Below are 26778 nucleotides of genomic sequence, written 5' to 3' on the forward strand. Positions count from 1 at the left end.
AAGCAGATCTGAACGGCACTTGCACTGAATGGGCTGCTCAGTTGTGATCAGCAGCAGACACAAAGAGAACAAGTTCATTATGGCTCCAGAAATACCAAAGGTCATTGCAGGTGTGGTGATAAGCCAGGCTCCTTTGGCATCCCATGCACCAAGCGATCCCACGGCAGTTCTGGGAGCAGCAGGGATACCTGGCCAGATGCAAACTCTGATGTTTCTGTGTTCTGCCTCTTTTAGTTATATACTATTTTTTAAATTCTTAGACTAGCAAGAGACTGTTGAATCAACCTCAGGCTTGACTGTGTCTTCCCAGGGAAAGTGGTTTTCTCTCTACTAACTTCCGTGTATGGATATTTATTTTGAGATGAGTTATGTAGGTGTAAGATACATTAGTAGATTGTTTTCTTGTATCCTGCAAGATGATTACATCTTATGTGAGATTTCCCATTAAACCAGGGAACTCGAATACCCGAGGCATACAAGGTTTCTTCCTGGGATGCACCACAGCCTGAGCCACAATGGCAAAGCAAGCGGCTTAGGGAAAATTGTTCTGCGACTGGCAGCTGGCTTCCAGCTCACTCTGTCCAGTAACACGAGCAGCTCTGTCTCTTGTTCCAAAACGCAGTATTTTTAACAGATTGCTTATTGGCATTTGTGGACACAAGGGGTGGCATTTTGTAACGATTAAAAGGCACTGCCTATTGTGTTCTTAAGCAACTTGAAATGTAATTGATGTGTGTTGCAGCCATGCTCTTCTGGAGCTTTCCCAAAGGGGAAGAAATATTTCCTTTTCAAGTTGAGCAGCGTGGAGCCAGTGGATGGAACAGGGGACAGTGAAGCAAGAGGCGCTGGAGCCTGCTCCCAGCGGTGCTGTGGCCATTAAGCACCCTCTCCTTGCCAGCCACTGGGTGCCATCCCTATGGCTGCAGGAGGGCCCCAGCTTTCTGGACAGCAAAGCACTGTAGCTGTCTGTACCCTCCTGCTGATACTCTTGGCATTTCCCAGATGCTTGTAAGCATAGGTTTTTACCTCCCTTAGGGGGTTAATGCCATTGGTTTGGTAAGCTGAGGTTATGGAGTGGAAGGAGGACTGGTCTGCAGCTCTACTGGAGTACCAGGGAGCACCCGGGTCCTGGGGCTGTGACAAAACTCGTGGGCTCTCTGTTTATTTGAGAGCCTGGAGTAACTCCTGTAGAGTAGCTGTGCTGGTCAGGATTCCTGGAAGGGCATCCAGGGAATGGGTGGTTTCTGTTGTGCATGCCAGTTGGGCTGGGTGAAAATTGAACAGAAAGCTGCTTTTCCCCTTGGTTAGCCTAGTGGTACTGGTGAAACGTGAGTGTGTCATTATGGTTTAAGACTAGAGAAAGAACTAGTCAGGGGTCTGTAAGAAACAAGTCTTCAGTGAATTTGGTTGTAGCTGGCTCCTAAGAAATAAATTCCAAGCCACCTGAAAGACTTCCTCATTCAGTAGTAGCTCAGTAACTTGTGAGTCACTCCGAAAATCAAACCATGGTAGCTGTACAGTAAGTGAAGAAGTATTTTAATTTGACAGCTAATGCCTTTGTCATATGTATATTACAGTGGTGGCATGCAGTGTTTTAATTGTAAAGAAACAGGCATTGGTTGATACGATGCTTTTTATCTAGTCCTGTCCCAGGGAATACGGACTTTCTACAGCGACGGGCTGCTTCACTTTGTGGTTGCTGATAGGCACTGCGTTGCCTTCAGAGCATGCGGGAGGAAGCAAACAAACAAACAAGTCTGGAGGAGGGAAATGATTAGACGAGCCTCAGCTGGTTTTTTCCCCTCTTGAATGGCCCTCTTTCATCAGGATATGTTAGGACAAGTGCTTTTTCAAGCCAGGATATCAGTGGAAGACACAGTGTTCTGTAAAAGTCATCCAGTTCCTGGGTAGCATCAACAGACACGATTTCTCTGCTCCGCACAGAATATACGGTCAACCTTTTCTTTTCCTTATTTTCTTTTCTTTTTTTATGGGTTTAGAAGCAAAAGGATGTGAGTTTTACAGCTAGTTATGAATCTTTTTGAATTTACTGACTTCTGTCTGACTCTTGGGCCAGCACAATGCTTCTGCTGTTCAAAGAAAACCAGTCCAAATTAGTATGTATAAGCCACTCGTTTTTATGCTGCTAACAAATGCTGCTTACTAGAGCATTTATCACTGCTGCTGAGGGTCAAAAGTTGGGGATGTTCTTTAATGATAGGATTTCTCTGTTCTTTAGGAGATTTTTTAAAAAAGGCTGGAGTTTTAGTTGTTTACTGGAACCGCAGGATTTAAAAGGGGTTTTTAAAACTGGGTTGGAATATCGTGCCTTGCCTTTTTCTCCCTTTTATTTTGTTAACTGTCTTTTTAGAGCAGTTGTATGAAGTGACTGAGACCAAAAAGCGTTCCTAGAGCGGAGATAAGGGACGGTGTTGGGTAATGTTGCTGTTTTTATATGGTGTAAAATACAAGCTTTTGCAGAGAGACAGTTGGATGTGTTACCTCTGTACAGCACCGTGCTGGTTGTATGGAAATGGGAGCTAATGTGTAAATCGGGGAGCGCGGGTAGTGCTGGGGAGGTACAGGCACTTCGAGTCACGGCAAACTGTGCTTTGTAAGGTTAGTGTGCAGTTTAGGAAACAAACATTTAAATTAAAAAAGAAATCTTGCTCTTAACAGGTTCTTTGGCTTAGCTTTCCAGTTCGTTTCCATGCAGATGAATACATGGTGACAAAAATTTTGCTATGTGGGTTGTCCTTTTCCTGCAAGCGCTTTCTGCTCCTGCAATGCAGCTTTCTCCTTTGCTTGCAACTGGCAGTATTCTGCTTTATTGTAAAAGATTTCCTGGATGCAAGAGAGGAGAACATCAGGTGAGATGAACCATCGGAGCAGGAGTTACCAGTGCCTTTGGGAAGGAGCTCTGTCTCTTCCAAGGTTTTTCCTGCTGTAGAAATCCCAGGCAGTACTTTATTAGGGATAAAAGAATATCCTTTGGGATATTTTTTCACTTTCCCGAAGAAATGTTTCCCAAAATTCTTGGGACAGGAATACTGTGAACTGTCTCCGTGTGTGTTACCTAGCCATTCCCTTCCTCTTGCTGAAAAAAGATGAGTGTGCGTGAAGCTGGTATCTAGCTGAATATCCTATACGTGGTGTTGGTGTTGCTGCTTTTGTGTAATGTCTGGCCTTTTTTAATGCTTTCCTGTGAGTTCTGGTGTGCAAAGGAAACAAGACTCTTCCTGGCTCACTTATGGAATGAACCAAATTCCCGTCTGCAGAAATTCTTGCCATTAGCATGTGTGCCAGGCAGAGCAGAGCTGGCGTTTCGGATCACAAGCAAACCCTGCATGGCTCCTGTTCAGACACAACTTGCTAGCGAAGTGAGTGGTGAGTGCTAGAATACTGTGGGAGTGTAAATGGAGAAAAGCTTGTTTTAATTGGAGTGCAGTTGTCCTGCTGGCATTTTATTGATCTGATATATGACTTGTGGAGCCTGGAACTTAGGCGAAAATTTTAGTTTACTTTTTAAAAGCAGCTGAAATCTCAAATTTAAACCGATCCAGATTTTTCTGGGAATTTTGCACCTTGAAGATTCAGTTGAAAAATGAGGAAGCTTTGCCTGGGAACCTTGGCTGTGTTCTCAGGGAAGGGAAAAGCTGAACTTGCAGCAAAAGCTGAAAAGACATGAAATTCATGTCTGTCTTCACAAAAACTCTAAGGTAGAATGGAGCATTAGTGCTCACTTCTGCCCAAAGGCAAAGACCCCAGATAAAGTAAAGAATAGACGAGTACTGGGAGTAGTAACTCCTGTGGGATCATTTTCTCTAGCATAAGTAACTCCCATGTAGTGCAACCTCATAATGGAGCATTTATATTTAGTAGATAGCAGACAGTAATTAATGATGATCTATGTTTGGAAGTGTAGGGCGGCAGAAAATTGGGCTTTGTAACAAGGAATGTCTCTTGTGATGTTTTGAGCGGTGTAGGAAACGCAGTGTAAGCAGTTACTGTGGCAACTAAAAGGTAGCTTAGTAGATGTTGATTTTCAGCCTTGTGGGAAATGCTAACTTTACCGCTTATGTCCAAGTCTATTTCTAAAATGCTCGCAAGTGCATTATGGTACTATGTAATTAGGCTTGTGCTGGTGCTTACTGTAACTACTGATTTTGTTCAGCCTTCTCTTCAGTTGTGTTCTGGGGCCTGTATGTCATTTGACTCTGTGGAAGTTTCGTTATGTATTTGCACACAGTGCGACCTGCCTTCTTATCAGTAGTATTTTGCAGGATGGCTGTATCTAGCCGGAGCAAAGCAAAATCTTTGCTATTGTGTCGGTTGTTTTTTCCCCTGAGGTTTCAGTGCAGCTTCCTTTCTCTTGTGATGCGCGGGTTTCGTCTGCCCTCCCTTCCTCTTTAAATCTGCAGGCAATTTATGGTTGCATGTTCTTGTTTTTGCGTTCCAAAGAAATCGGTAGAAACTGATTGACTCGGAACCTGATCTTCAGTCATTTTACAGGTCTATAAGCCTGTAAAAAGTCTTACCCTCTACTGTTTTAAGTTGCAGAACATGATAATCAAATGATAAAGTCATTTCCAGCCCGTGACAGCTCAGGCAAGTATCTCCTGCAATGGCCAAGTAATAAAATGTTGGTGGAAAATGACACATGAATAATCCATGAATAATCCTGGAGCCATGCCGTGCAAGTGGCAGGATCAAACTTTGGGAACAGCTTCTCATGGCAAAATCCTACTATGTTTTAGTGAGGGGAAGCCCTTCCTTCCCTAGGCGTACAGTCCTGAGCACGCACTTTGCTGATATTTCCTTTCAGTTGACTTCGTCTGTCATTTGTTTTCCAGCCTAAGCGAGAGCTTTTTCATGGTGAAAGGCGCAGCCCTTTTCTTACAACAAGGAAACAGCTCCCAGGGCCAGCGAAGTCTCCAGCATCCTCACAAACATGCAGGTAGTGGATTAAATCACCTACTGAAATTCTTTTTCCTTCTTGCTTTGCTGCTCATCCTGTCCATGTGGACAGGCTAATAGCATGCGTGGGTGGGTGGATGACTCCTCTAACTGTCATAGTGGGCCTTGTACAACCTGCTGAGTAAAACCAGGTTTTCAGCCCACTTGATTCGAATGGGAACATATGATTATTGAGTCTTTGTTTAAACTTTTGTCATTATCTCAGAACTGGAGTAGAAATTTATTCTCTGCAGACATTATGGCATTCAGCATGGCATTCTTTAGGCAGGGAAGCCTGCTGAGCCAGAAGGTCTGTGCTGAATATGTATCCCTGTTTTCCACAGCTGCAGATGAAGAAGTGTCACTTGTGCTTCAGTCATTTGATCTTGGCCTTCCCCTTTGGCCTGTGGGGAGGAAGATTGGATGGGCTGAGTCACAGGGCTCTAGCACCTCTTCTGTAGTTATCGAGGTCCTGATTCAGCATGGCAGGGACATTTCTCTGAGTGCTCTCCCAGCCCCCAATAATCTGAAGCTTGGGACTTTTGGTGCCAGCTGACAGCATTTGTTCTTTTGAAACTACCTGTTGCTGGGTTTGTTTGATGTTGCCAGTAAGAGAGGAACGTTTTAACAGGACTTGGGTCTCTGGACAGATGTGTGTTTCTTAGCTCCTTATATCCCCTTTCCTGGTTTCAGGAAAATCCCCTTTTCGGTTAACTCATCACAATCTGGCCTGTAAGAGTTTGTCACAGTTTAAGAACAGACTGTCCTTCTTCCCCCAGTCCCCTCCAGTGTGCCAGACTGGTGGGAAGAAATGGTAGGGAGTTGTATGGTGAGCGTAAGTAAGGATCGATAAGCAGATATGGTGTTCAGGAAAGTGGATTCTACTTACCCAGTGTTTTTATGCCTTCTGTTTTTGACAGTTTTGGAATAAGTGATTACTGGGAAAGAAGAAATAAGATCATCAGGGCATTTTGAGAGCAGGAGCATGTGGGAAAGGCACAGTGTGGTACTGTGTGTCTGCTGCTTAGTAAACACTCCAAGCACAAAGAGGGTGTTTGAATGCCAAGCTTGGCTTTGGGTTTCTTTAATTGTCAGCAATTTCATATACCCAGCAAACATCCTACGAAGGCATTTTATCTTGTATGGAAAGTTATGAGTGCATTACAGAGTTATTAGATGTGAACTTGTTTTGTTTTCTTGTAGATACCTTGTCCCTTTCACTTGCTTTCACCAAACAGAAAATGTACCCACTGCTCTAGAGCCTAAGGGACTTGTTGCATGAACAGCGCTTTGTTTGAGGTAGAAGTGATCCATCACCAAAACTGGGCCACTCTTGCAGCTCTTCCTCAGGAATTTCTTGTGTTCAGATATACCCTCCATAAGGCCAGTGGGGCTGATCCCACGATGCTATGTGTGTTTCACAAGTTAGTTTTTCTTTTCTCCTTTGTTCCATTTTTTTTTAATCTGAGTTGTTGTTCCTACCTCTGCCTCCCCTGTCCTTAATGCCCGTATCTTTCTGTCTTCTCTAAGATGCTGTAACAGGAAGAATATCATCATTTGTGCCAGTCACACATGGTCTCAATATATTTGGTAGCTTCTGAATACCATAAGGTCAAGTTCTCACACAGCCAGATAACGCTCATCCAAGAAGCTCACTTCTGTTAGTATTCTCTGGGACAGCAAAGTTAATTGGCCTCCCTTAAATGGTATTTTTTGACTTAGAAACATCCAGTTTCATTAAAGGTCAAGACTCTGCCCATTCTTAGTGCAGCAAGTGTTGAGACCCTTTCTGATTTTTTTTCTCTACTTTCTCTCCAGGTGATTTGCCCCAGCACCTCCAGGTGATGATCAACCTCCTTCGCTGTGAGGATAGGATCAAACTGGTAAGAAAAGATGCATTTTCCTGCTCTTCTTTCTGTTGGAGGCATTTGAAACAGACCTGTAGGGTTTTACGAAAAGCATTGGCAAATCCTAGGTTTCAGAGTCAGCTTAACTCTGTGCTGGTTGCCAGCCCTACACCATTCTCCTGTCCGCTCCTTTTGCCCTGGTCCTTACATCCAGGTAATGAGTTGGGTCAGGAAACTGATCTGTCTGAAGTGTGTTTGTTTTGTTAGATTTAATTTTCCAGTCAGCTGACAAACACTAATACCAGAAAAGAGACAGGAGCTTGCTGATGCTAGTGGACACTCTTAAGTCAGTCTTGAAATTGCATCCAAATGGGGCTGGGTTTTCTTTTAAAGAAATCTGCAGAGGCTATAAAAGTCACTGCAGAAAAGTCTGTGTCAATTATCCCCTCCAGCATGACTTAACATATTTCAGTGAAGGTTTGTGAGTGGAAGAATCCACTGAGCCTGCCTCTGTTTTCAGTTCTGTTCATGACCAACCATTTACCAACTTTCTAGTTGAACCTCTTTGTAACAAATCTTCAGGTTACATTTTGTAGTATTTCTCCAAACTGGAGCAGGTAATCTAGGCTAATCTTCTCCCTGCCTGATGCCAAGTCAAACTGGCAATTAGCCTTGCTGGAAGATGGGCCATCTCTCTCTGTGTCTTTCATACTGCAGCTAAATAAAGCTTTTGGGCACAATTACACCTTAAAAAAAATATTAGGCAGCAATCGAAGTCATAATTATCCAAAAGCTAGTTTGCAGAGCTTGATGACCTTTCTCTAGGCTGTCCGTTTGGAAAGTGTGTGGACAGACCGAGTCCGGTACATGGTGGTTGTATACAGCAGCGGACGACAGGATACAGAAGAGAATATTCTGCTGGGTGTGGATTTCTCCAGCAAGGAAAGGTATGTCTAAGGCAAGGCTGGGCTTTGAAATCAGGCAGGCTGGGTTCTCTGGAAAGCCTGTCAACACCAAACTGTCCCCAAGCAGTTGGTTTACATGTATCTGCAAATTCTAGCAAGAGAAAGGACATATGTTGAGTCTTCTGACCAGTTATGAGGGAGAGAGAGTTATTTTTGTTCCAGAAAGCTTTCCCTTTTCTTGGATCTCTGGGCTCTCTGGGCAATTGTGGGCAAAGCGTTTAATCCATCTGTAGGGCTGTGGCATCTACTTCATCTGTGGTAGTTTGCTGTCTGCTCACTACAAAATGCTCTTGCAGACACATTTGCAAAACTGGAACTTATTCTATCCACCAGACTTAAATCTGTTGATGGTATGATGCAATGGAGCTGGTTTTTTTGGGGGTAGCTTTGTTGCCAAATAACATCAAAAAACAATACTGCAAAAGTACCTCCAAAACCAATAAACAAATGAGCTGTTTCTTTTGTCTAACTGATAAGACCACATAATATTTTGAAAGGCAAATAAAATATTTTGTTATCACAGACCCTCTCACATTAGTTCTAGGCAAGTAAATGAGGCAGAAAAGCTCTTGGCTCGGAGAGACAGGGCTGGTTTGGCAGAGCTGGAGCTAAAAGTCAGAGCTTCCAGACTGTTGTTTCTGTTCTCCGATGATATAGCAGGCTGCCATGTTGTGCTGGTGCAGCCAGTGTGACTTTTGTTTTCTTTTTGGAAAACCTTAGTGGTTGTTTCCATGGCTAGAAGTGGAAGGGGAGAGCTTCTGCACTACAGCGAGACCTGTAGGGAAACTCCTAGCCATGCCTTCCTAATAAGGTTATTGTCATTGGCTTTGATGCTGCCTCTTGTATATGCTGATAAATTACTGCTGTTAGTGTTACAGAGGAAATTCTAATGTAGCATTTCCTTATGGCACACTTAGTGTGCAACAGCAGTGAATGTTTGCTATGTCATCTTCACATCTGAAACAACTTTGCAATAATTTGTTCCTGGTGATTATTGATGTGAGACAAGAGGAAAGATGGAAAAGTTATGGCAAATCCATTCTAACTGTAAGGCTGGCTGCCATTTTAATCGCTATCTCCCCTGAAAGCCAAAGTTTTTGTTAATTAAGGGTAAGTCTCACGCATAAAGGAAGTCAGTTGGCATTAACAACTTTATGGAGTGACTCCGTGGCTCTGTGTTGGGGCTGTAAGCGTTCTGACTGCTGACAGTTTGACTAGTCAGGCGCTTTTGTGGGTTTTATTCCTTTTACATGTGTTTAATAAAAAACGTTTTTTCTCACAAAGCTCTAAAAGCGCACATTGTCCACATGTGTGTTCAAACTGGCCTGTCAAATCCTTTGATCCGCTGTAGAAAGAAGCTGAAGGCTTAAAAAAGAAAGGAAAAGAACAAAACAAAACCTGAGTTCTTTGCTAACTGGCTGTTGCTGAATGCATCCCAATTTCCTTTAAAACTTTAATATCTCAGTAGCTTAATTATTTACTAGTTGAAAGTAACTGGCTTCCATTATAGTATGGTTTTCTTGCCAGATTGCATCTCTGAAATGAAAGTGTTCTTTTGGGTTAGCTAAACTCATAAAATCCGTTTTTGTCTTTTCTACCAGCCAGAGTGATGAAGCGAAAATCGAACATGCAGTCCTTTGAAAGGCCCCTTGGGTCCTCTTTGGAAAGGGCAGGTGGCTGCTCTGCCACCTACCAAGGCTTGCTTTCTGCCTCGATTTAGTGAGCTGAATCTCTGCGGCCAGATCGCCGTGATCTGCTTTTATGTCCTGTTAGAAACTGCCTTGCACTGAGCTTATGAGGGTGAGAGAGCAGGAAAAGATGATGGGGCAAATACTGCAGTGCTTTCTGGCAGGCTCTGGAGGGGGAGAGAAGAGCTGGTAATTTTGATTCTTGTTTCTGTGATGTTTCTCCAGTCCTGTGGAGCAATCAGCATGCTAATATCAGAGTAGACCTTTAGACTTCAGCTGTCCGTCTCCTTGTGTGTTACGCATTTGGTGGCCTAAGATATTACTAGGAATTACTAGAACAAGACTTGAGGATTTTAAAAATTAAAGAGTATTAATAATTTAGGATATTGGCATGACCGCATTGTGGCCTATATTTAACATCCTGTATAACAATCTCTCTTCCAGTAAAAGCTGCACTATAGGAATGGTTCTTCGTCTGTGGAGTGATACTAAAATCCATCTTGATGGTGATGGGTAAGAAACCACATTAAAAGGATAAATGTGAATGTCCTTCCCTACTTGGGGGCTGCTCTAGGAGAGTTCTCCGTCACCTTCCAAATGAAGTTCCAATTTTGGATTCATGGCTGCAGTCCTCTGACTCAGACAGTGAGTTTTTGTCTTGCTGCCCTCAAACTGCTCGGTGGAACCTGTGATACCCAGTGAATGTTCTCTGAAGTCCCACTTGAGGGGTGGAGCTCCCATCCCTGGCAGCCTACACCGGGAAGGGTGTCTGCTTGCCATTCTTATTTGGGAGGATGTTGGAAAATTGGTGATACAAATTCTAATCCCTCATTCTTTTTGACTGTGAGTGCTCCTATAGCTGCCTTGCAGTAGCTGTTTGTAGAACGCAGCCCATGATGCAGAGAAGAGCAGGTTCTGACTGGTTTTTTTTCCCTCTCTCTGTTAGTGGCTTCAGCGTGAGCACTGCAGGGAGAATGCACATCTTCAAGCCAGTGTCGGTGCAAGCCATGTGGTATGTGTGTTAATTAGCTTTACTGAGAAAGAGACTGTCATTTCTTTGAGTAAATTAAAAATAAATAAACAAACTACATTTTAGCATTCTCCATAATTGGTATTTAGTGAGCTGCAACAGAGATGCTGCTTCCCTGTGTCAGCAGGTAGCAGTACTATAAAGGGACTGTGAGAATACTGATCCGAAAACAGGAACTTCTGCTTCTGTTCAGAGCAGCTATGTGCTCTTCAACTTAAGGGAAATGGCACTAGTGAGATGATGAAATATGAAAGACCAACTTCAATTCATCAGGCTGCAAACCCAGTCTTTCTTCTCTCTGCATATTTTTCTAACTGGCTGAAGGAGGAGTCTCGGGACCCATTGCCAATCTGATGGCATTCCCTGTGTTCTGCCTCATTACTGGGGCCAGTCTGGGGATCCTGCCACTCAAAAACTTTCCATGCCGCCCCGGGTGCCTGTTCACCTTTCAGCTCCTGTCACCCCTCCCGTGTGCAGGGATTCCAAAACACTGAAGCAGAGGTGGCTGAATCAGCAGCAGCTATGCCAGCAAATTCCTTCTTGAAGAGGCTGCTACCCAGCCCCACACAGAACAAATGGATCTCTTTTGGTCTGGGCAGTTTGCTGGCTCCTGTTGGAGCCTCGGGAGATCCCTGTCCATGCAGCATCTGATAGGGAAAAAATACAGATGTAGAGAAGGGTGTCATGCTAGGGATGATTTTGTACAGAAACAAATGAAACTCTTGGTTCTGTCAGTTTTGAACTTGGCCCCTCCTATTGGCAACCTTAGATGTGGTTAATGTATTCAGTACAATGACATCTTCGGAGTAGAGCCTTAAAAAAAGAAAAAAGAAAAAAAAAGAGGAGGGAAGGAAGGAAAAAGTAATGCTAGAATTTGCAAAAACAAATGACCCAATCTGGGCCTTGTCCCTGGAGCATGTCAGGGGCCAAGAATGCTGGTAAATATGTGTTTGACTCCTTGCTGAAGGTGGTTTGAAAATTGTCCATGTTCTTTGTTTTTCTTTGGTCTGGCTTTACAAGTTAGCTAATGATTAGATCCCAGAGAGACTTGTGCCTTGTGCTTGCCTGTTAATCAGGAGAAGATTTCAGCCTCTGCCTTGGACCAGCTCTTGAGAAGGCCTCCAAGGTGCAGTTTGTGCCCTCTTTGAACTCTGATACAATACATCTGCTGCTCTCAAAAAGCAAACTGTAATAAACAATGCTGAAAAATCTTTTCCTCTGTGAAAATCTTTTGGATCCTGCTCTGTCTGTTCCTGCTTCTCACATCTGCACAAATTTGTTCTCCAAACTTGCAGGTCTGCTTTACAGATCCTCCATAAAGCCTGTGAAGTTGCAAGAAGGTACAACTACTTCCCAGGTGGGATGGCCTTGGTCTGGGCCACATACTACGAAAGCTGCATCAGCTCCGACCAGAGCTGCATCAATGAGTGGAATGCAATGCAGGACCTGGAGTCCACCCGCCCCGACTCTCCAGCCCTGTTTGTTGACAAGTCAGTTCTGAATTTTATTAGAAAAAGTTGGCTTGGCTCACAAGAGAAATCTCCCCTTCTCCCTTTTCTTCCTCCAGTGGTTCATTTCCTTCCTCTTCATAAATGTCTTAAAATGTTTTTCTTTGGTTATTCTCATAAAAATGGCTTTTAATATAAGTCTTTACCACCGCTCCTCTGTACAGTATGAGTTGCACCGTACATTTACTGCCAGCTTGGAAACATCCTCTCCTTTTCTTTTTCAGGCCAACTGAAAGAGAACGAACAGAACGGCTCATTAAAGCCAAACTCCGGAGCATCATGATGAGCAAAGACCTGGAAAATGTGACTTCTAAGGAGGTAAATACAAAAATTCCTGCTATCTTATTCTTTCTGCTAGACTCCTTTTCCAGAGAGTGCTGCACTGATGGAGACACCATATGACTAGGTGTCATTGGCTTTTCAGTTTGGGTTTCCAACTGTTCTGTAAAGGCTCTGCTCTTTGGCTTTGCTATACCTCTGTTTCCCCAGCAGGGAAATCAGGGTAATACCAAAATCAGAGTGCATTTTTCAAGACCTTAGTAACAAGTATGTGACTTTCAAGCACATAGTGCCTGGTTCTTTGCCAAAAAAGTGGCATCAGAGGTGATGCCTGCATTACAATTGGTTGTAGCACATGGAGGCCTGTCCAAGCAATGAATTTGCAGACACTTATTCCTCAGTGCATCCCTGTGAATTACGCAGAGGCAGCACTCAGAAGATGCAGTTGGTGGCTGAAGGCCTCGCAGCTGTTAGTGTCCTGATCTTCACTTGCTCATGGACAGTGCAGAGCACAGTATGTGCCTTCCTTTCTCCTGTCGGCTTCATTTTAAGGTTTTATTTTCTTTGTTCCTGAACAAATGTCAGAGGGGCTTGAAGACAACATTTTGCTAGTGAGTTTATGGATGGAAAATCACAAGTCAAGGCTAAAGCTAGTTTGGATCCATCCCAGGCTGGTGTAAATACATCCAGCTGCAGTGCAGACATACTCAGAGCAAATGGAAATAGTTCTTTTTGGGTTGGGTTTTCGTTTGTTTTTCAAGGGAGGCTATTAACATGCAGGGCTTTCCTTCCTAAAGCTTAGCACTGAAGTGTTCGGATACATTCCTGTGTAACAGCAGCGTTACAAGTTGTAGGCGTAAGCTGAGAACTCGTCTGTCTGTGTACGTGTTCTTAACCCTTGGTGCAGTCAAGATGCTTTGATTTGCTGTAACCATTTTCCATGCTGGGTTAAACAAAGTTGTGCTGCTTTGCATTGCACCTTCCTGAAGCTGACGTGCAGTGAGAGGACTGTAGGTCTGTGCCCTGGTGTTTTAAAATGGGAGAGTACTGGAAATCTCTCTCTCCACCAGTGCTGCTGCCATTATTCACTCCTTGCTTCTAATGGGTTTCACATTTTTTTTTGTTAGCTGCTCTCCAAGGTCTTGTTTTTTATCTCTCCAATTATTTTTAAGAAGCAGGTCCCCAAAATACATTTTTTTTTAACTCGGGTGTTATCTGAAGCTTTATTCACAGATCTTAAATTTGAGGGCCTAGGATACTTGGAGAGATGCCATGTAGTGAGATACGTTGTCTCCAAAAAGTTGAATCCCTCTTGCTGTTTTTAATGAAGTACAGAAAAAGTGTTTTACAAAGGAGTGCCAACAAATGTTTCTATTGGACAGACATGATTCTAGGTGGTATCCTTTGTTTTCTGCTCTGCAGATACGAAATGAGCTGGAGAAACATATGAATTGCAACTTGAAGGAATTCAAGGAATTTATAGACAATGAAATGCTGCTTATCCTGGGTCAGATGGACAAACCGTCTCTGATTTTTGATCATTTATATCTGGTAAGCTGCTGTGTTAGGAGCTCCTGAATAGCAGGAGACTCAGTGGGAGTGATCTGACAAGTCACTGGGCTTAGAGGAAGCTGGATTTGGTGTCAAGGCTGACTTGTGCAGCATGAGCCAAGAGATACAGCCTGCTATCCCACCCTTTGTGCAGACTTTACTCCAGAACCCATATTGGTTGTAAAAGCCTGCAGTAGAGAAACCTTTTTTTCTAGCTGTGTTCTTGTTTCGGGGACTTGACAGGGTTCTTTCCTGGCAGGTTGATCCTGTTTCAGGACATACCATGGCATAGCTCAACTTCTGTCTATGCACGTTCATTTTCTATTTCTAGCAATGGAGATTTTGTTTTATGACAAACAAAGATCTAGCTGTGGATGCTGCCCTGATGTGACAGCCATTTGCTCTTTGACTCTGATTAGGGTCACCGTATTGTTTTTTCTCGACTGAGCCTATGAAGTTCTTTCTGTAGGCATGGCCAGAGCTATGTAAAGAATAAGGCTAAAGGTGATATGCACTTGGTGCAAGAAGCAAAGAATGGTGTGTGTTTTGTCTAAACTTTTGCCACTAGATGGTACTCCAAGCAAAACCAGGCAGAACAAAGACTTGCTTGAGATGAACACATTTGTGCCCATTATGCTTGGGTCTTTTTGTTTTGGTTTGTTTTTTTGTTTTTTTTTGTTATGGACAGAGTCAGAGGAAGTGCTCATGTTTGAGGGCAAAACCTGCTTTTTAAACTGTTTTTAGCTTTCTGTTTTGCAGATATGGGGGGCATACAAGGTGTAACCACCCCCATAGCTTTCAGGATTTGCCTCACTTTTCATATACCTGTGATCCCAGTCATGCTATACGTAATCATTTTCTTTCCCTGCACAACTTATCTCTGTTTAAAAAGTCAGAGTGGCCGGGGCCAGTGATTTGGGATGTGCTCAGTCACACGCTGGCCTAGAACTATCTCCTTAGATGAGGATGTCTCTGCCTGTTCGGGACAGGACATCTTTGTGCTAAGCTGCAGCGCTGGTTGCCCTGGTGCCATATTCCTGTTTCAGAGGCTATTATCAATATTTTAGTCAGCAGCTGAGGAAGATTGCCGAGGCTGGGGTATTGCAGAACTTAGGAAACAGGGAGGCTCTTGGGCTCCTTTGAAATGTGTGTTTTGTGGCTGTTGCAGGGGTCCGAGTGGAATGCCTCCAATCTCGAGGAGCTGCAGGGCTCGGGGTGAGTACAGCACCTTTCAAACACCAACCTTAGACTCTGAAACCTCCAGTCGTTTGCCTTTAACTTACATTCAGATCTCTTGCAGTGACATATGACGTTTGTAGACTGTAAAGATGAGTTTGGGCCCATTCCTAGTGATGTGGGTAATTTACCATCAAGACCTTGGTCGAGAAATCTTTCCTACCTCATTTCTGTCAATAACATGTAGAGTGAAAATAACAAAGCTTCTTGTTTGTGAAGTACATCAAGATCTCAGAAACCCTCGCAATGTGTAGCAGCTGAGCGTGAAACGGCCATACATATTGTTGTGTCATGTGTGAATTCCTGCAGACTGCAGAAGAGCAAATATTACGGCGCTAAGCTTAGGAAAAAACTCTATCTAAATGGAGCAGAACTTCCTGTGGATGAGCAATCTCCATCTCACCTGCCCAGACAGGCAGCTGCAGGGCTGTCTTTCACCACGCTCTCATCACCGCACCGCTTCTTGGCTTGATTTACTTTCACGCTTTTTGGACGAGTGAGAATTTTGCATATAAATATTTGCTGCTTGCCCAAGGCATATACCAACCTTGATGTGAGAATCTGAAAAATATTGCTCAACAGCATGACTAAAAATGTTTAATTTGGAGTCCTTGAGAACAGATGTCTGAACATCTTTGAACAAGTAAATCAACCAGTGCATTAATACTTCAGATCTACGAGGAAGGCATCTTGACGTGCAATGTCTAAAGGTCAAAGCTGGACAGATTCTGAAACAAATATCCTGTGTTCTCGATTTGTCTGAATGATAGGAGGTAATAAATCAATATGGACAATCGTTCTCTCCAGGTACATTGTAATCCCTGCTGTAATCTTTGGCAGGAATCGAGAGATACCACATGACTCTTGTTCCATATTTTTGGTCAGAAAGAAGAGAAAAGGACAGCTTTGCAGCTAAAGCCTACAGTTGAAAATTGTGATTCCTGGGGTCTGTTCCCACCTCTTGCCCAAACGAATCACTTGCAGCTGATGCACTTTTTTTCTTTCGCACCCTAGAAGCTGTTCATGGCACACAGCGAGGAATTTCTGATTGGGTTACAAAGGCTTGGCAGACAGGAGAAAATAAACTTCTTCCTCGTGTGCTCACGAGACCTCAAGGTCTTTTGATGCTTTGAATGGGATATGCCAGTGGTGAGAGATGGGTGAACGGACAGGCCCCGCACGTCACGTGCGTGACCTGTGTCACCGGGTGTCCCAGGGGTTCAGGATTAGGGCTCTAGATAAAATCTTACAGCTCGTGTTGTGTCAGATTTCACGGACTTCACAATGTGTGTCAGTTCCCTTTCATGACCATGGCAGTTCAGCTTTATTTTTCTTTTTGTTCTCCACAGCATCGACTACATTTTGAATGTGACCAGGGAAATTGATAATTTTTTCCCCGGTTTGTTTGCATATCACAATATCAGAGTGTATGACGAGGAGACAACAGACCTCCTGGCTCACTGGAATGAGGCATACCACTTTATAAACAAGGCCAAGTAAGTGGGCTGGGAGACGTGACTTAGTGTGAGAGCACATCCATGCCATGGGGTCTGACACTGTGCCCTGCGGATTTCATCCAGCATGGAGCTGGACCCTCCCTGAAACTGCACCACCACTGAAGGAGGCAACAGGGCTTTTGCTTTACTGCTTTTGCCAGGAGCTTTCTGCGTCCCTGGAAATTCCCCATACCTGGTCTCTTCCTATACTGGCATTAACCTGTTCCTAGCCTGTGATATTTTTTATTATTTTGTTTTGCTTCCAAAAGGAAACAAGGACATTTCCTCTTCTCAAGAAGTTCTGGAAATAGTCCAACATGTCTGTGTTGGACTAGCCCCAGCTGTCTCTGCAGACAAGAGATGGTGACAGAGCCCGTCAAACTCTGCTGGGCTTTTACACTCGGGTTGTTCCTGCTTATCCCTGTATCCAAAGACTCGGGCAGGCAGGCAGGAGGCTTCATGGTGGTCTCTGAAATGGCAGCATGATTGAGGCTGCCCTTCTCTAACTCCCAGCTTTTCTGGAGAGAGATTCTTCTCATGGCCCCCTTAATCCGAAACGTTTCTCATCTCCTGAGCCATGGTGTTAGGGTGCTCAGGGGGACAAAGTGCTGTCCCTCCACTATGTAAAACGGTAACAACAGATACCATAACCAGAAAGATGAGATGTATTTTCCTGTTTGTCCTTCTGCAGGAAGAATCACTCCAAGTGCCTGGTGCACTGCAAAATGGGTGTGAGCCGGTCAGCATCTACTGTTATAGCTTATGCAATGAAGGAATTTGGCTGGTCACTGGAAAAGGCCTATAATTATGTGAAGCAAAAACGCAGCATTGCAAGACCAAATGCAGGCTTCATGAGACAGCTTTTGGAATATGAAGGCATTTTAGATGCGAGGTAAGGCGACAGGATGAAGGGAAAGGTGACTTGCAGGAAGTAAAGGAGCTAATTGTAGGCAACTGCTCGTGTTTTTGTATCACAAAATATTAATCTCCATGGAGTTCTGTTCAGGCAATAGGTTCTTCTGCCAATGTCTTGCACACATGCATGTCATGCTCAAAGATGCTGGCAGCGTGGTGCTGTAGTCTGAAGGGTCCTCTTTAGAAGGGCAGATGCAGAAGCCTGGGCTAATTGTGTTTTTTCTGAACCTTTTCTATGCCAGGTCTCCCTGGATGGAAATTAGCTGTCTTTTAGGGAGATCTGCTCTGGTTTAATTCAGTGAGGGTTCTCTGCATTTGGGAAGCATGTTCGTATTTCTCAGCAGCCAGTACTGTTCAGCAAAACATTGTTCTTGTTTTATGAGGCAGAACTGAGCTCAGGCAGGGTTGGAGGCAAATCATTTGCAGTTCTGGGTGACCATGCCAATCACAAGTCTTTGTCGTTGCAAGTGCTGTAGTATCTAATAAGGGTTTCTGCATGCTCTGCTTGGCCTGGGCTCTACTGGGGGAAGACGGGGAAAATTTTTCACTCTGGTTCAGCAGGAACTGTGCCATGAGATGTGCGGAGATGTTGGTTCAGAGTGTTTTGCTCTGATGGGGGGGCTCTGTGCCCCTCTGCCCTGAGGGACTCCTCCCAAGGGCTGTTCCCATCATGGGTGCAGTGCAGGGCACTGCTGTGAGTCTGCTGGGCCAAAGAGACTCTGGCATGGGCAGGCGGGAGGGACAAAATCCTGATGCTAAAGATGGTTTTGTCCAAGTGGGACTGCAGGGCTGGACCCAGAGGTCAGTGTTTCAGTTCTGGGTTGTGGAGAGGGAGGGATGTTCCTGGAACTGAGCATCCTACAGTTCAACGGTAGTCACTTGTGTCTTTGTCCATTCCCCCAGCAAGCAGCGCCACAACAAGCTATGGAAGCAGCAGGCAGAGAGCAACCTACCCCACAACACAGACGGTACCACTGGGTCAGGCGATTTTTTACTCGAGAGCTTAGACATCGACCTAGAAAACCGCCTGGCTGACCTGGACACGCCTTCGCAGTCGGCATACCTGGACAACCGCGGCAGCACAGAAGTGTCTGTGGGCTTTAATTACTGCTTCCGTCGCCTCTCAGACACGCTGCTGGAGAACAAGATTCCCAGTGGCAGGGAGGGCTTTTTCCACGTGGAGGAGCTGGAGCGCGATGCGCTTGCAGAGCGTACTGCCTCGCTGGTGGGACAGCCTCCATCTGCACCTTCAGAGGGAAGGCTGCTGGAGACAGCAAAAGCCCTGGAGACAGCAGAGCCGCTGGCAGAGCTGAGCAGTTTCTGCGAGAAGGAGGTGAAGAAGAAACTGGACTTCAGCCCCCGGAAGGGAAGGATAGTGCTGGGCCCTGGGGACCGAGGGGAGGACAGTGTCAGGGATGAAAATCCGATGGAGAAGTGGAAGCGGCGTTTGTCCATGCACAAGGAGGAGAGCAGGCTTAATAGAGAGAACTTGAATAACAACAACAGCAAAAGGAGTTGCCCAGAGGATTTTGAGGTGCGTATGGAGTTGAAATGTAGGTGATTAGCATGGCTGACTCTACTGCAAGTGAAACTGCTCTTCTCATCTTCATAGCACAGTTTCATTTGACTTGGATAAAGCCTTTCATTCCATGATGAGCTTCTTCCTTTTCGAAGTGCTTCTGAACATGTCTTTGCTTGCCCAAGCTATGGATTTAGATGCCAGAGAGAGAGCACACACATGTGAGTGCCCTGTAAACTGCTTTGGGCAACTTGCTTGCATGACCATCGCTTGAAACGGTAGGTATTCATTCTTCCATTGACGATACTGTCTGCTGAGAAAGTACATGGCTTTTGTACCTGCTGCAGGGCCTTAAAAGAAGTGGAAATGGGTTTTGTTTCAAATCTGCTTGGCTGTAAATATATCCTGCAGTGTGTGCCTCTCGCTCTGCTGATTGCTGATGTCCTGTTCTGTGCACATTTATCTGTACCTGTTTTCTTTTTTGCAGCATGATGCTGTATTTGGGATCCTCAGTAAGGTCAAGCCTTCCTATCAGTCTTGCACTGACTGCATGTATTCCTCGGCCAGTTTGTCCCCTGACCCCTTTGGGGACCAGTGCGAAAAGTTGAACCCCAGCACTGCGCGCCGCAGCACCACCATCTGCACGCAACCAGCCCTCCTCTCCCACATCAATTCCAACTTGGCGGACCACCTGCCCAGCAAGGCACACTCAGAGGAAGCAATCAGAACTAAAAATAACGAGGCTCTGCTTCCTCTGTCAGCAGGAACTGGTACTTTGGACGCCAGCACTTGCAAATCACTTGATCAACACTGCAGCATTTTGGAGAAAGGAAAAGATGTACCAAAAACCCCGGTCAAAACTCTGCTGCCCAGGAGAAACTCGCACTGTGACAAGAGCTTCCTTAACACAGAAGTGGTAAAAGAAGAGTCTCTAGCCAGAAAAGACAGCAAACCTACCAAGGATCTGAAGTACTTGTTGTTCAGCAAAGACTTGGAAAAGCCAAGTGCAAACAGTTACTTGATGCAGCATCAGGAGTCTCTTATTCAGTTGCAGAAAGCAGGTTTGGTTAGGAAGCATACCAAAGAGCTGGAGCGGTTGAAAAGCCTGCCCTCGGATGCCTCGTCACTGCTCAGAGAGAGCTCCCTGAGCAGAGTCGGCTCCAGCATTGTGGAGGAAAGTGAGGATTTGATTTCACATCACAGCCTCGTACCTCTTCTGGGACCAGCACCATTGATACCTGAAGATGCAGAAAACGATGTGGAGAAGTTAGAGGTGAAACGCATCTTGGAGGGGATCTCTCAGAAAACTTCCACGCCTGTGATGTGTCGGTTGGAGCACACAAGCAGTTTCACCAAGGACTTCCTAAAGACCATCTGCTACACTCCCTCCTCCTCTCGGAGCTCCAACCTGACACGTAGCTCCAGCAGCGACAGTATCCACAGCGTGCGGGGCAAGCCTGGCCTGGTGAAGCAGCGAACTCAGGAAATCGAGACCAGGTTGCGGCTGGCTGGCTTGACTGTATCTTCTCCTCTGAAAAGGTCCAATTCTCTCGCCAAGCTAGGATGTCTTAACTTGTCCTCTGAGGACTTATCAACTGACATGGATGTATCAACCATAACAGACTCAAAAGAGGCCGTTTCAAGCGAGTCTTCCGTGCTCTGTGAGCCACAATCCACGCTGAGGAGTGCAGATGTCACCTCCAAACTGGCAGCAAAGCCAGCAGTTGGAAACTTGAAGAACACGCTTTGGATGGGCAAAAGTTGATGCCTTCTGGGGGGGGAGTAGGGAGGTGGATTTTGGGGTTTTTATGGCATTTATTCATTGCACCAATGCAGTTTTATCATCTGACTTGCAGTAGTTCATCTGATGCCACCTCTTCTTCCTCTTCTTGTACTCTAAGTGGGGAGGAAAAAAAGCATAATGGGTCATGATGAATGGCACAAGGGAAAATAAAATGTATTGCATGGCTTAGAAGAGGACTTTGTGTGTGAATTGCCTGTTGTCCTGCAGGATGCTATTTCTAGTACTGTTTGCCAAGTATAATAATGTGTTTTTGTGTATGTGTGTATGTATAGATAGATATTTGTATCTATTTATCTATCTATATATAAAATGCTGAAATACTCTGTTTCAATGACTCAAAATAATTAGTCATGACTTTTTTTTTTTACAGAACAAACACAAGTCTCTAGTTAAAACAGGGCACTTGTGGAAAAATCCTTAAAATGGTGACATGAACACTACCTCTGTTCTTGCTGACTTTTTGTCTTGGTTTGTTGTTTGCTTGGGTTTTTTTTAAAAAAAGGCTTTCCCCACAATACTTAACCGTTGTTTGAAGGTATTCCCTTAATGTTAACTGCAAAGGCCTGGAGGAGGATGGAGACAGAGGCTTTACCGCACCGAGTGACCTAGCTGTGAAGTGAAGGAGTATCAAGCTGTGTTCGTGTTGACTGTGTGACCTGCTGGCGTTAGTCCGTCTTCGCTGTGTAACCGGGTGAATTGTCATAGTCTCATGTTGGTGCCGGAGTGACGCCCAGACTGTATCGCTGTTGCAGGCTTACGCTCATGTGGAGAGGCGTCGTGTTCTTTGGGTGTTTTTGCTGTCGTTGTGGTTTGTAATGTCCCAGTACTAATGATGAGCCTGGCCAGTAAGTGACCATGGACCCTAGTGAAGCTTTGTGTGATGCTGTGTCGGTGTTGTGGATCCTGCGTTGGGGACTCTTCTTCATCAGACTGTTGGTGACACGCCATGCCAGGGAGACGGCTGAGGAGGCATGGCTCTCCTGGTGTCCCAACGCATTTGAAATCCCAGTAGGCAATAGGTGAACGTGTGTCTTTTCTGATTATTGCTGTTAGTTTTGGTAGAACAGTTCCTGCGTCCTTGGTTTGCCAGCAGCCTGTGAAGCTGTTGGCAAAGTCCAGGGGTTCATTTATGCTGTGTGTCAGCAGGCTGGGTAGCCCCAGAGTGGGGAGCCCGGGTGTACGTGTCCCAGCTCTTGCAGGGCTGCACCAGCCTCCTGCCAGGAGCGACGGAAGCATAAATCCTGCTCAGGGGCGTGTGTGCATCCTTCAGGGTGAGCTGTCAAACAGAAATACGGGCTCACCCCAAAGGGAGAGGGATATTGAAGGTGTGGGTGAGATCTCCTTTCAGAGGAAAGCTGGCGTGACCTGCAGGGAGGAAGCTGGGGGCTGCCCGTGCTCTCCCTTGGTGAGGTCCCTGTGGTGCTGCACGCTCTGCAGCAATCGCAGCCGAGGAAGCATGTCCCTTCCTGCACCAGAGGCTGGCTCTCGGGCACCGGTCGCAAACCACTGTTACCGTGCTCTCCTCCTCTTCCTGTCCTGCCATGGGAAATGCTTGAAATGCAGCAGTTCATTGATGCTATATGAAATGCATGTTTTCTTAAAATATTTTGGGCAGCCAGCCAGATCAAGAACTGCTCTGTGCAGGACCTGGCCGAGTCAGGAGGGAAGAGCTTGAGAAGCATGGAGGGGACGTGCTCCAAACCTTGGTGCTCTCCGAGTCCCATCTGAAACTGTGCTGGCTGCTTGTGCCTTTGGGGTACTATATTGAAGCAGGTTTGGGGGTCAGAACAGACCTCAGGGGACAGTGATGGCAAAGGGATGGATTTGCTCATTTAGGAACAAGGCTGTGAGTGCGAGCTCGCCCACATTTTAAGATCTCCATTGAAAGCCATTCTTAAAAATCCCCTCCGTGAGGTGGGAGAGAGAGCAGGGCTGCAAGCAGTCGTTCTCAGAGTCTTTATTAATCAAAAATCCACTGTCTTGAGAAAGGGAGCCATGTGTTTTGCTGTCCTAAATGCCCTTTTCCTTAAGCGTAAGACCCCACATTTTTATATTAGGTGTGAGGAATTGTAGGGACTGGCAATCAGTAAATAAATGTCCCTCCTTAAAGAGTCTTAAATTTGATGTACATTTTTAGCTTAAGGCACGCTTCCTGTTTCACCCGTGAAAGCGGGTTTGAAGCAAAAGCTGCTGCCTGAGGGGACCCTGGAAAACGTGCACAAGTCTTTGTTTTTTAGGGCTGAGAAAATGCTGGGTCGTGTCCTGAGTAAGACTGAAATACTTTGCCAGACGTCAGCGTACCATGGGTGCATGTGCACATCCACATCTACTGCAATAAATTTCCTATATTTGTATCATCTTTACTATCCTTGTTTACACCCAGATTCTGATTTATGAAAGGGGGCAGGCGACAGGGACACACAGGAGGCCCTGGGGCTGTTTGATGCCTGCAGGGCTCAGGGCAGCTGCCTGGGAGGTCCGTTGTGCTTCCTGCCCAGCGAGCCTCTGCCCTCGCAGCACTGCGCTCAGGTTTGATCCCAGCACAGTTTGATCGTCGGCCTCGCCTTGCAAGGGCCTCTTGCACAATTATCTTTCTCCGCTGTATGTTACACCGGCACCTTTCTCAGCGCTGCAGACACTTCCCATTGCTGCCTGGTCAAGGGAAGAAGTGGGGGCGTCAGATTTGAATAAATTCAGAAAAATTCCGTTAACTGATGCAAGCGAACATCTATATTTCCTTCCTGTTTTCTTGAGTGCCTGCCAAGCTCTGCTGCATACAAACCACTGCTTTCCCGGGGCATAGCTCAGCACTGACCGCCTTCCCCTTGCATGTCGCTTGGACTCAGCTCTCGCTGGACCAGCCCCACTGCTTCACTCATCGGGCTCCATCACTGCGTCACCGCAACGCTGTCGGGATAGAGGCACGGTTTAGTGGGAGTCGGTCTCGAAGCCAACGTGCGCTAGAAGCACTAGTGTGCCATTTCAAAGGGTTTTGTAGCCAAACCTATGATGCTTGCAGACTTCATTAGATTTGTTGCATGAGAAGGTAGATGTGTTTGTCCTCTCCCACGTATTGTAATTGTTCTTTTACAATTGAGTGCCTTAATAATAGTTTACAAATACTGTGTATTTATGCTGAGCTGTTAAACTCTGCTGTTTGCTGGTTTTTTTTTTTTTTTTTTTTTTTTTTTTTTTGGGTGCTTTTGGTGTTTCCGATGGCAGTGAGACCGTTACTACTTCTACATGTTGACCTCCCGGCCCCACTGAGCTCAGCGCTGCTAACCACTTCCCTTCTGCTCTATATATGGCAAAACCAAAAGGGCTGCGCTGAGACGCCGCCGTGCCGGCTGCAGCTCCTGGTGCCCCCATTTATCTATGCATTGCTGCAGAAATGCGGACAGGGGGTGTCCAGGGAGACGTCTCATCAACAGCCGGCTGCGCTTTGCTCAGCGGATTGCCGGGTGTGAATCCAAACCCAGTCCCGTTCTGCCAGAAAACCCAAAATGCACAAAACTGGCACCTTATTTCCAGTCCAGGCTTTGTCGGTCTGCGCGATAGCAATAGCCGTCGTCCTGGTTGTCCTTTCCGTGAAGGTGGTGTTTGGTTCGGTCGTGTCCCGCCGTCCCCCTTGCTGGCATCACCAGCTCTTTGCTGGGGAGCTGGCTCCCAGACTGTGACCACAGACCCGGAGAGGAGGGGTGAGTGAGTAACGTGTAGCTGTTCCAGTGCATTGCTGTACTCTTATGATAACAATGTTCCTTTTATTTCATGGTATTTCTTAATTCTGGTTTTATATTTAAATATGCGGTATCTTTTGTACTGTACGTTCGCGGTAGGCGATGCATAATGCACTTTTTTTTACTTTTGTTTGTAAAAATGTACTGTATATTTTATGTGCTTCTTGTGAGAAAAATAAACTTTTTTTGTTTTCCTTTTACAAATGTGCTTTGCAGCATTTTTGGAAGTGGGGAAGGATCAGCCCAGCCATGGGGAACAGGCCCCACTGGGGCAGGAGGGGGCAGAAAGAAAAGGAGGCGATGGGCGCGTATCACTGGAGCAGCAGCCGCTGCCTGGCTCCCACAGCCCCCTGCCCCGTGTTATCTCTTCCCGTCTGTCCTGGCTGCGCTTCCCTGGTTTTTGGGTCCTGGCTGTTTTCTGCCACCCCTAAAAGCCAGACCAGGAGATGCCCTTGTCCCTCTCACTGTGTCCTTGCAGCACTGGACGCATTTCAGCTGCCCTGCCAGGAGGGTGAGCACTGCAGAAACACACCTGAGCTGTGGCATGGGCTCACTTGCAGGTTTTTTAAGGGGTAAAGGGAAAGAAAGAGAAATATGCTTAATTCCTGGAGGTAGGAGTAGAACTGAAATCTGTAATTCTCCGCCTAGCCTCTTTTCAGATACCCCAGGCTGGGTTTAAGGAGAAGCTGGTCACCTTTTGGCGAGCGTTCCCTGGCACCAAGCGGACGTTGGCAATGGAGCGGTCGTGCGCGTGAAAGCAATGCCTGCGCCGTGCTGAGCCCTCCCTGCACGGGGCACGGAAAAGTACTTATTTGGAGAGGGGCTTGGTGCTACTGCAGCGACGTGGGCTTTTTAATTCCCACAGACCTGTGCTACAGTCTCTTCCAAAGAGCAAATCTCCTGAGTGAAAGCCGAGGAGCTAAATCCTGGGATGTGGCTCTTCTGCCCTGAGCCCATCTTGCTGCTGCCCCACGATCCCCCCGAGGTGGGACCAGCCCTTCCTTGGGCATTCACAAAATTTTGCCTTTAAAGGCAAATGGCGAGCATCTGTCTCATGTGCCTGCGAGGAGTCTTGTTATGCCTGGGATTGTTCTCACTCTCAAAGCTGCTTCAGGGAGGAACATGTCAGTGTTTACCTTGGCAGGGTAGCAAAGCACAGGCTGGGGATGCTCTCCAGCTTTGGCACACTTGCTAATTGCATTAAAGAGTCATTAACCCCCACCAGAAATACCTGCTTTTTAGGGTTTTGGGGGGTTGATTCGGCTTGGAGTTGGCAGCCGTCTGTCACCCATCAGTCGAGCGCAGCAAAGCATGATTTACTGCCTGCCCTCCCTGCCCTGGCGCTCAGCCCGGCTGCCCCCAGGGGCTGCGACGCTCTCATCGGATCCAGCCGGCCGGACCTGGGCAGGAACCGGCACTTGCGGCTAACTTCACGATGCTCATTTGCCAACTCCTCATGCGCACGGAGCTCGGGCCACAAACTCATCAGGGTGAATTAAGTGACTTAAGTCCTACTGTGGCCTTAGCAGAGGCTGGGTTTGATTCCGGTGTGGTAAGGGTGCAGCAATACGCTGTGTGAGAGCAAGGAGCTGGGGAACATCTTCCTTTCGCCCTGCAGCTGAGTCTCACACCGGGGTCACACGTGGCACGTGCGGGCTGATGCTGCTTCGTGTCACCGACACATTTCTGGGCAGCGCTCACAGGGTCTCGCGCACGGACAGCAGTTCACCAGCTGGGAAAATAATCTGCAAATGACGGAGGGCAGAGCCCTGGGCTCCCTGGGATGGGTTTGTGAGGGTTTTGGTCTTCTCCTTACACCTCCGAGCATCTCTGGTGGAAATGGAGCTCTTCTCCCAGACGCGGGAGCAGGGTGCTGAGCTGGTCTGCCGCTGCGTGAGCAGGTACCTGCTGCGGGAGCTGCAGCATCAGGAGCTGGAACTGGCATCTGACACTGCCCTGATCAAGGACAGAGACCCCCGGGCTGAGTCGCCCCGGCACGGAGCGCTTGGCTGGGTGTCAAGGCCTTCCGAGGGTTGCCCAGACATGCTTATATGATGACACACGAAGGAAAACAACGGGAGCGAGTGTGCGTGTGTGTGTGTGTACGACTTTTACACCCTGGGGGTTAACTCTCTCCAGTGCTGAGCCACAGCAGAGCTGGAAGCTCCGTGCTGAGCTGGGAGCCCCGGAGGCTCCCACACGCCAGACCTCCGGTTTGGGGAGACAACAGCTTTCTGCTGCATCATG

General features: G+C 46.3%; 1 protein-coding gene across 4 annotated transcripts in view; it reads left to right on the plus strand.

The window, feature by feature from the left end:
• SSH1 (slingshot protein phosphatase 1) overlaps positions 1 to 24746 on the plus strand; it is a 41411-nt gene extending 16665 nt beyond the window's left edge. The window contains exons 3-16 of one of the 4 annotated variants that reach the window (XR_012652295.1): positions 4854 to 4957; positions 6775 to 6839; positions 7629 to 7750; positions 9901 to 9969; positions 10403 to 10468; positions 11782 to 11976; positions 12219 to 12312; positions 13696 to 13824; positions 14993 to 15039; positions 16410 to 16556; positions 17248 to 17448; positions 18375 to 19005; positions 19089 to 19268; positions 19478 to 19657. Coding sequence is in view for 3 of the 4 variants with exons in the window: in XM_075041188.1 (XP_074897289.1) it covers positions 4854 to 4957; positions 6775 to 6839; positions 7629 to 7750; positions 9901 to 9969; positions 10403 to 10468; positions 11782 to 11976; positions 12219 to 12312; positions 13696 to 13824; positions 14993 to 15039; positions 16410 to 16556; positions 17248 to 17448; positions 18375 to 19005; positions 19478 to 20755 (3148 nt within the window). In the remaining variant the exon portion in view is untranslated. Of the gene's footprint in view, positions 1 to 4853; positions 4958 to 6774; positions 6840 to 7628; positions 7751 to 9411; positions 9569 to 9900; positions 9970 to 10402; positions 10469 to 11781; positions 11977 to 12218; positions 12313 to 13695; positions 13825 to 14992; positions 15040 to 16409; positions 16557 to 17247; positions 17449 to 18374; positions 19006 to 19083; positions 19269 to 19477 lie in introns of those variants that run through there. The other 3 variants (XM_075041188.1, XM_075041190.1, XM_075041189.1) reach the window with 3 other exon arrangements.
• The last annotated feature ends 2032 nt before the right edge of the window (positions 24747 to 26778 follow it).

The sequence above is a fragment of the Buteo buteo genome, chromosome 11 (genome assembly GCF_964188355.1).
Source record: "Buteo buteo chromosome 11, bButBut1.hap1.1, whole genome shotgun sequence".
Classification (NCBI taxonomy): domain Eukaryota; kingdom Metazoa; phylum Chordata; class Aves; order Accipitriformes; family Accipitridae; genus Buteo; species Buteo buteo.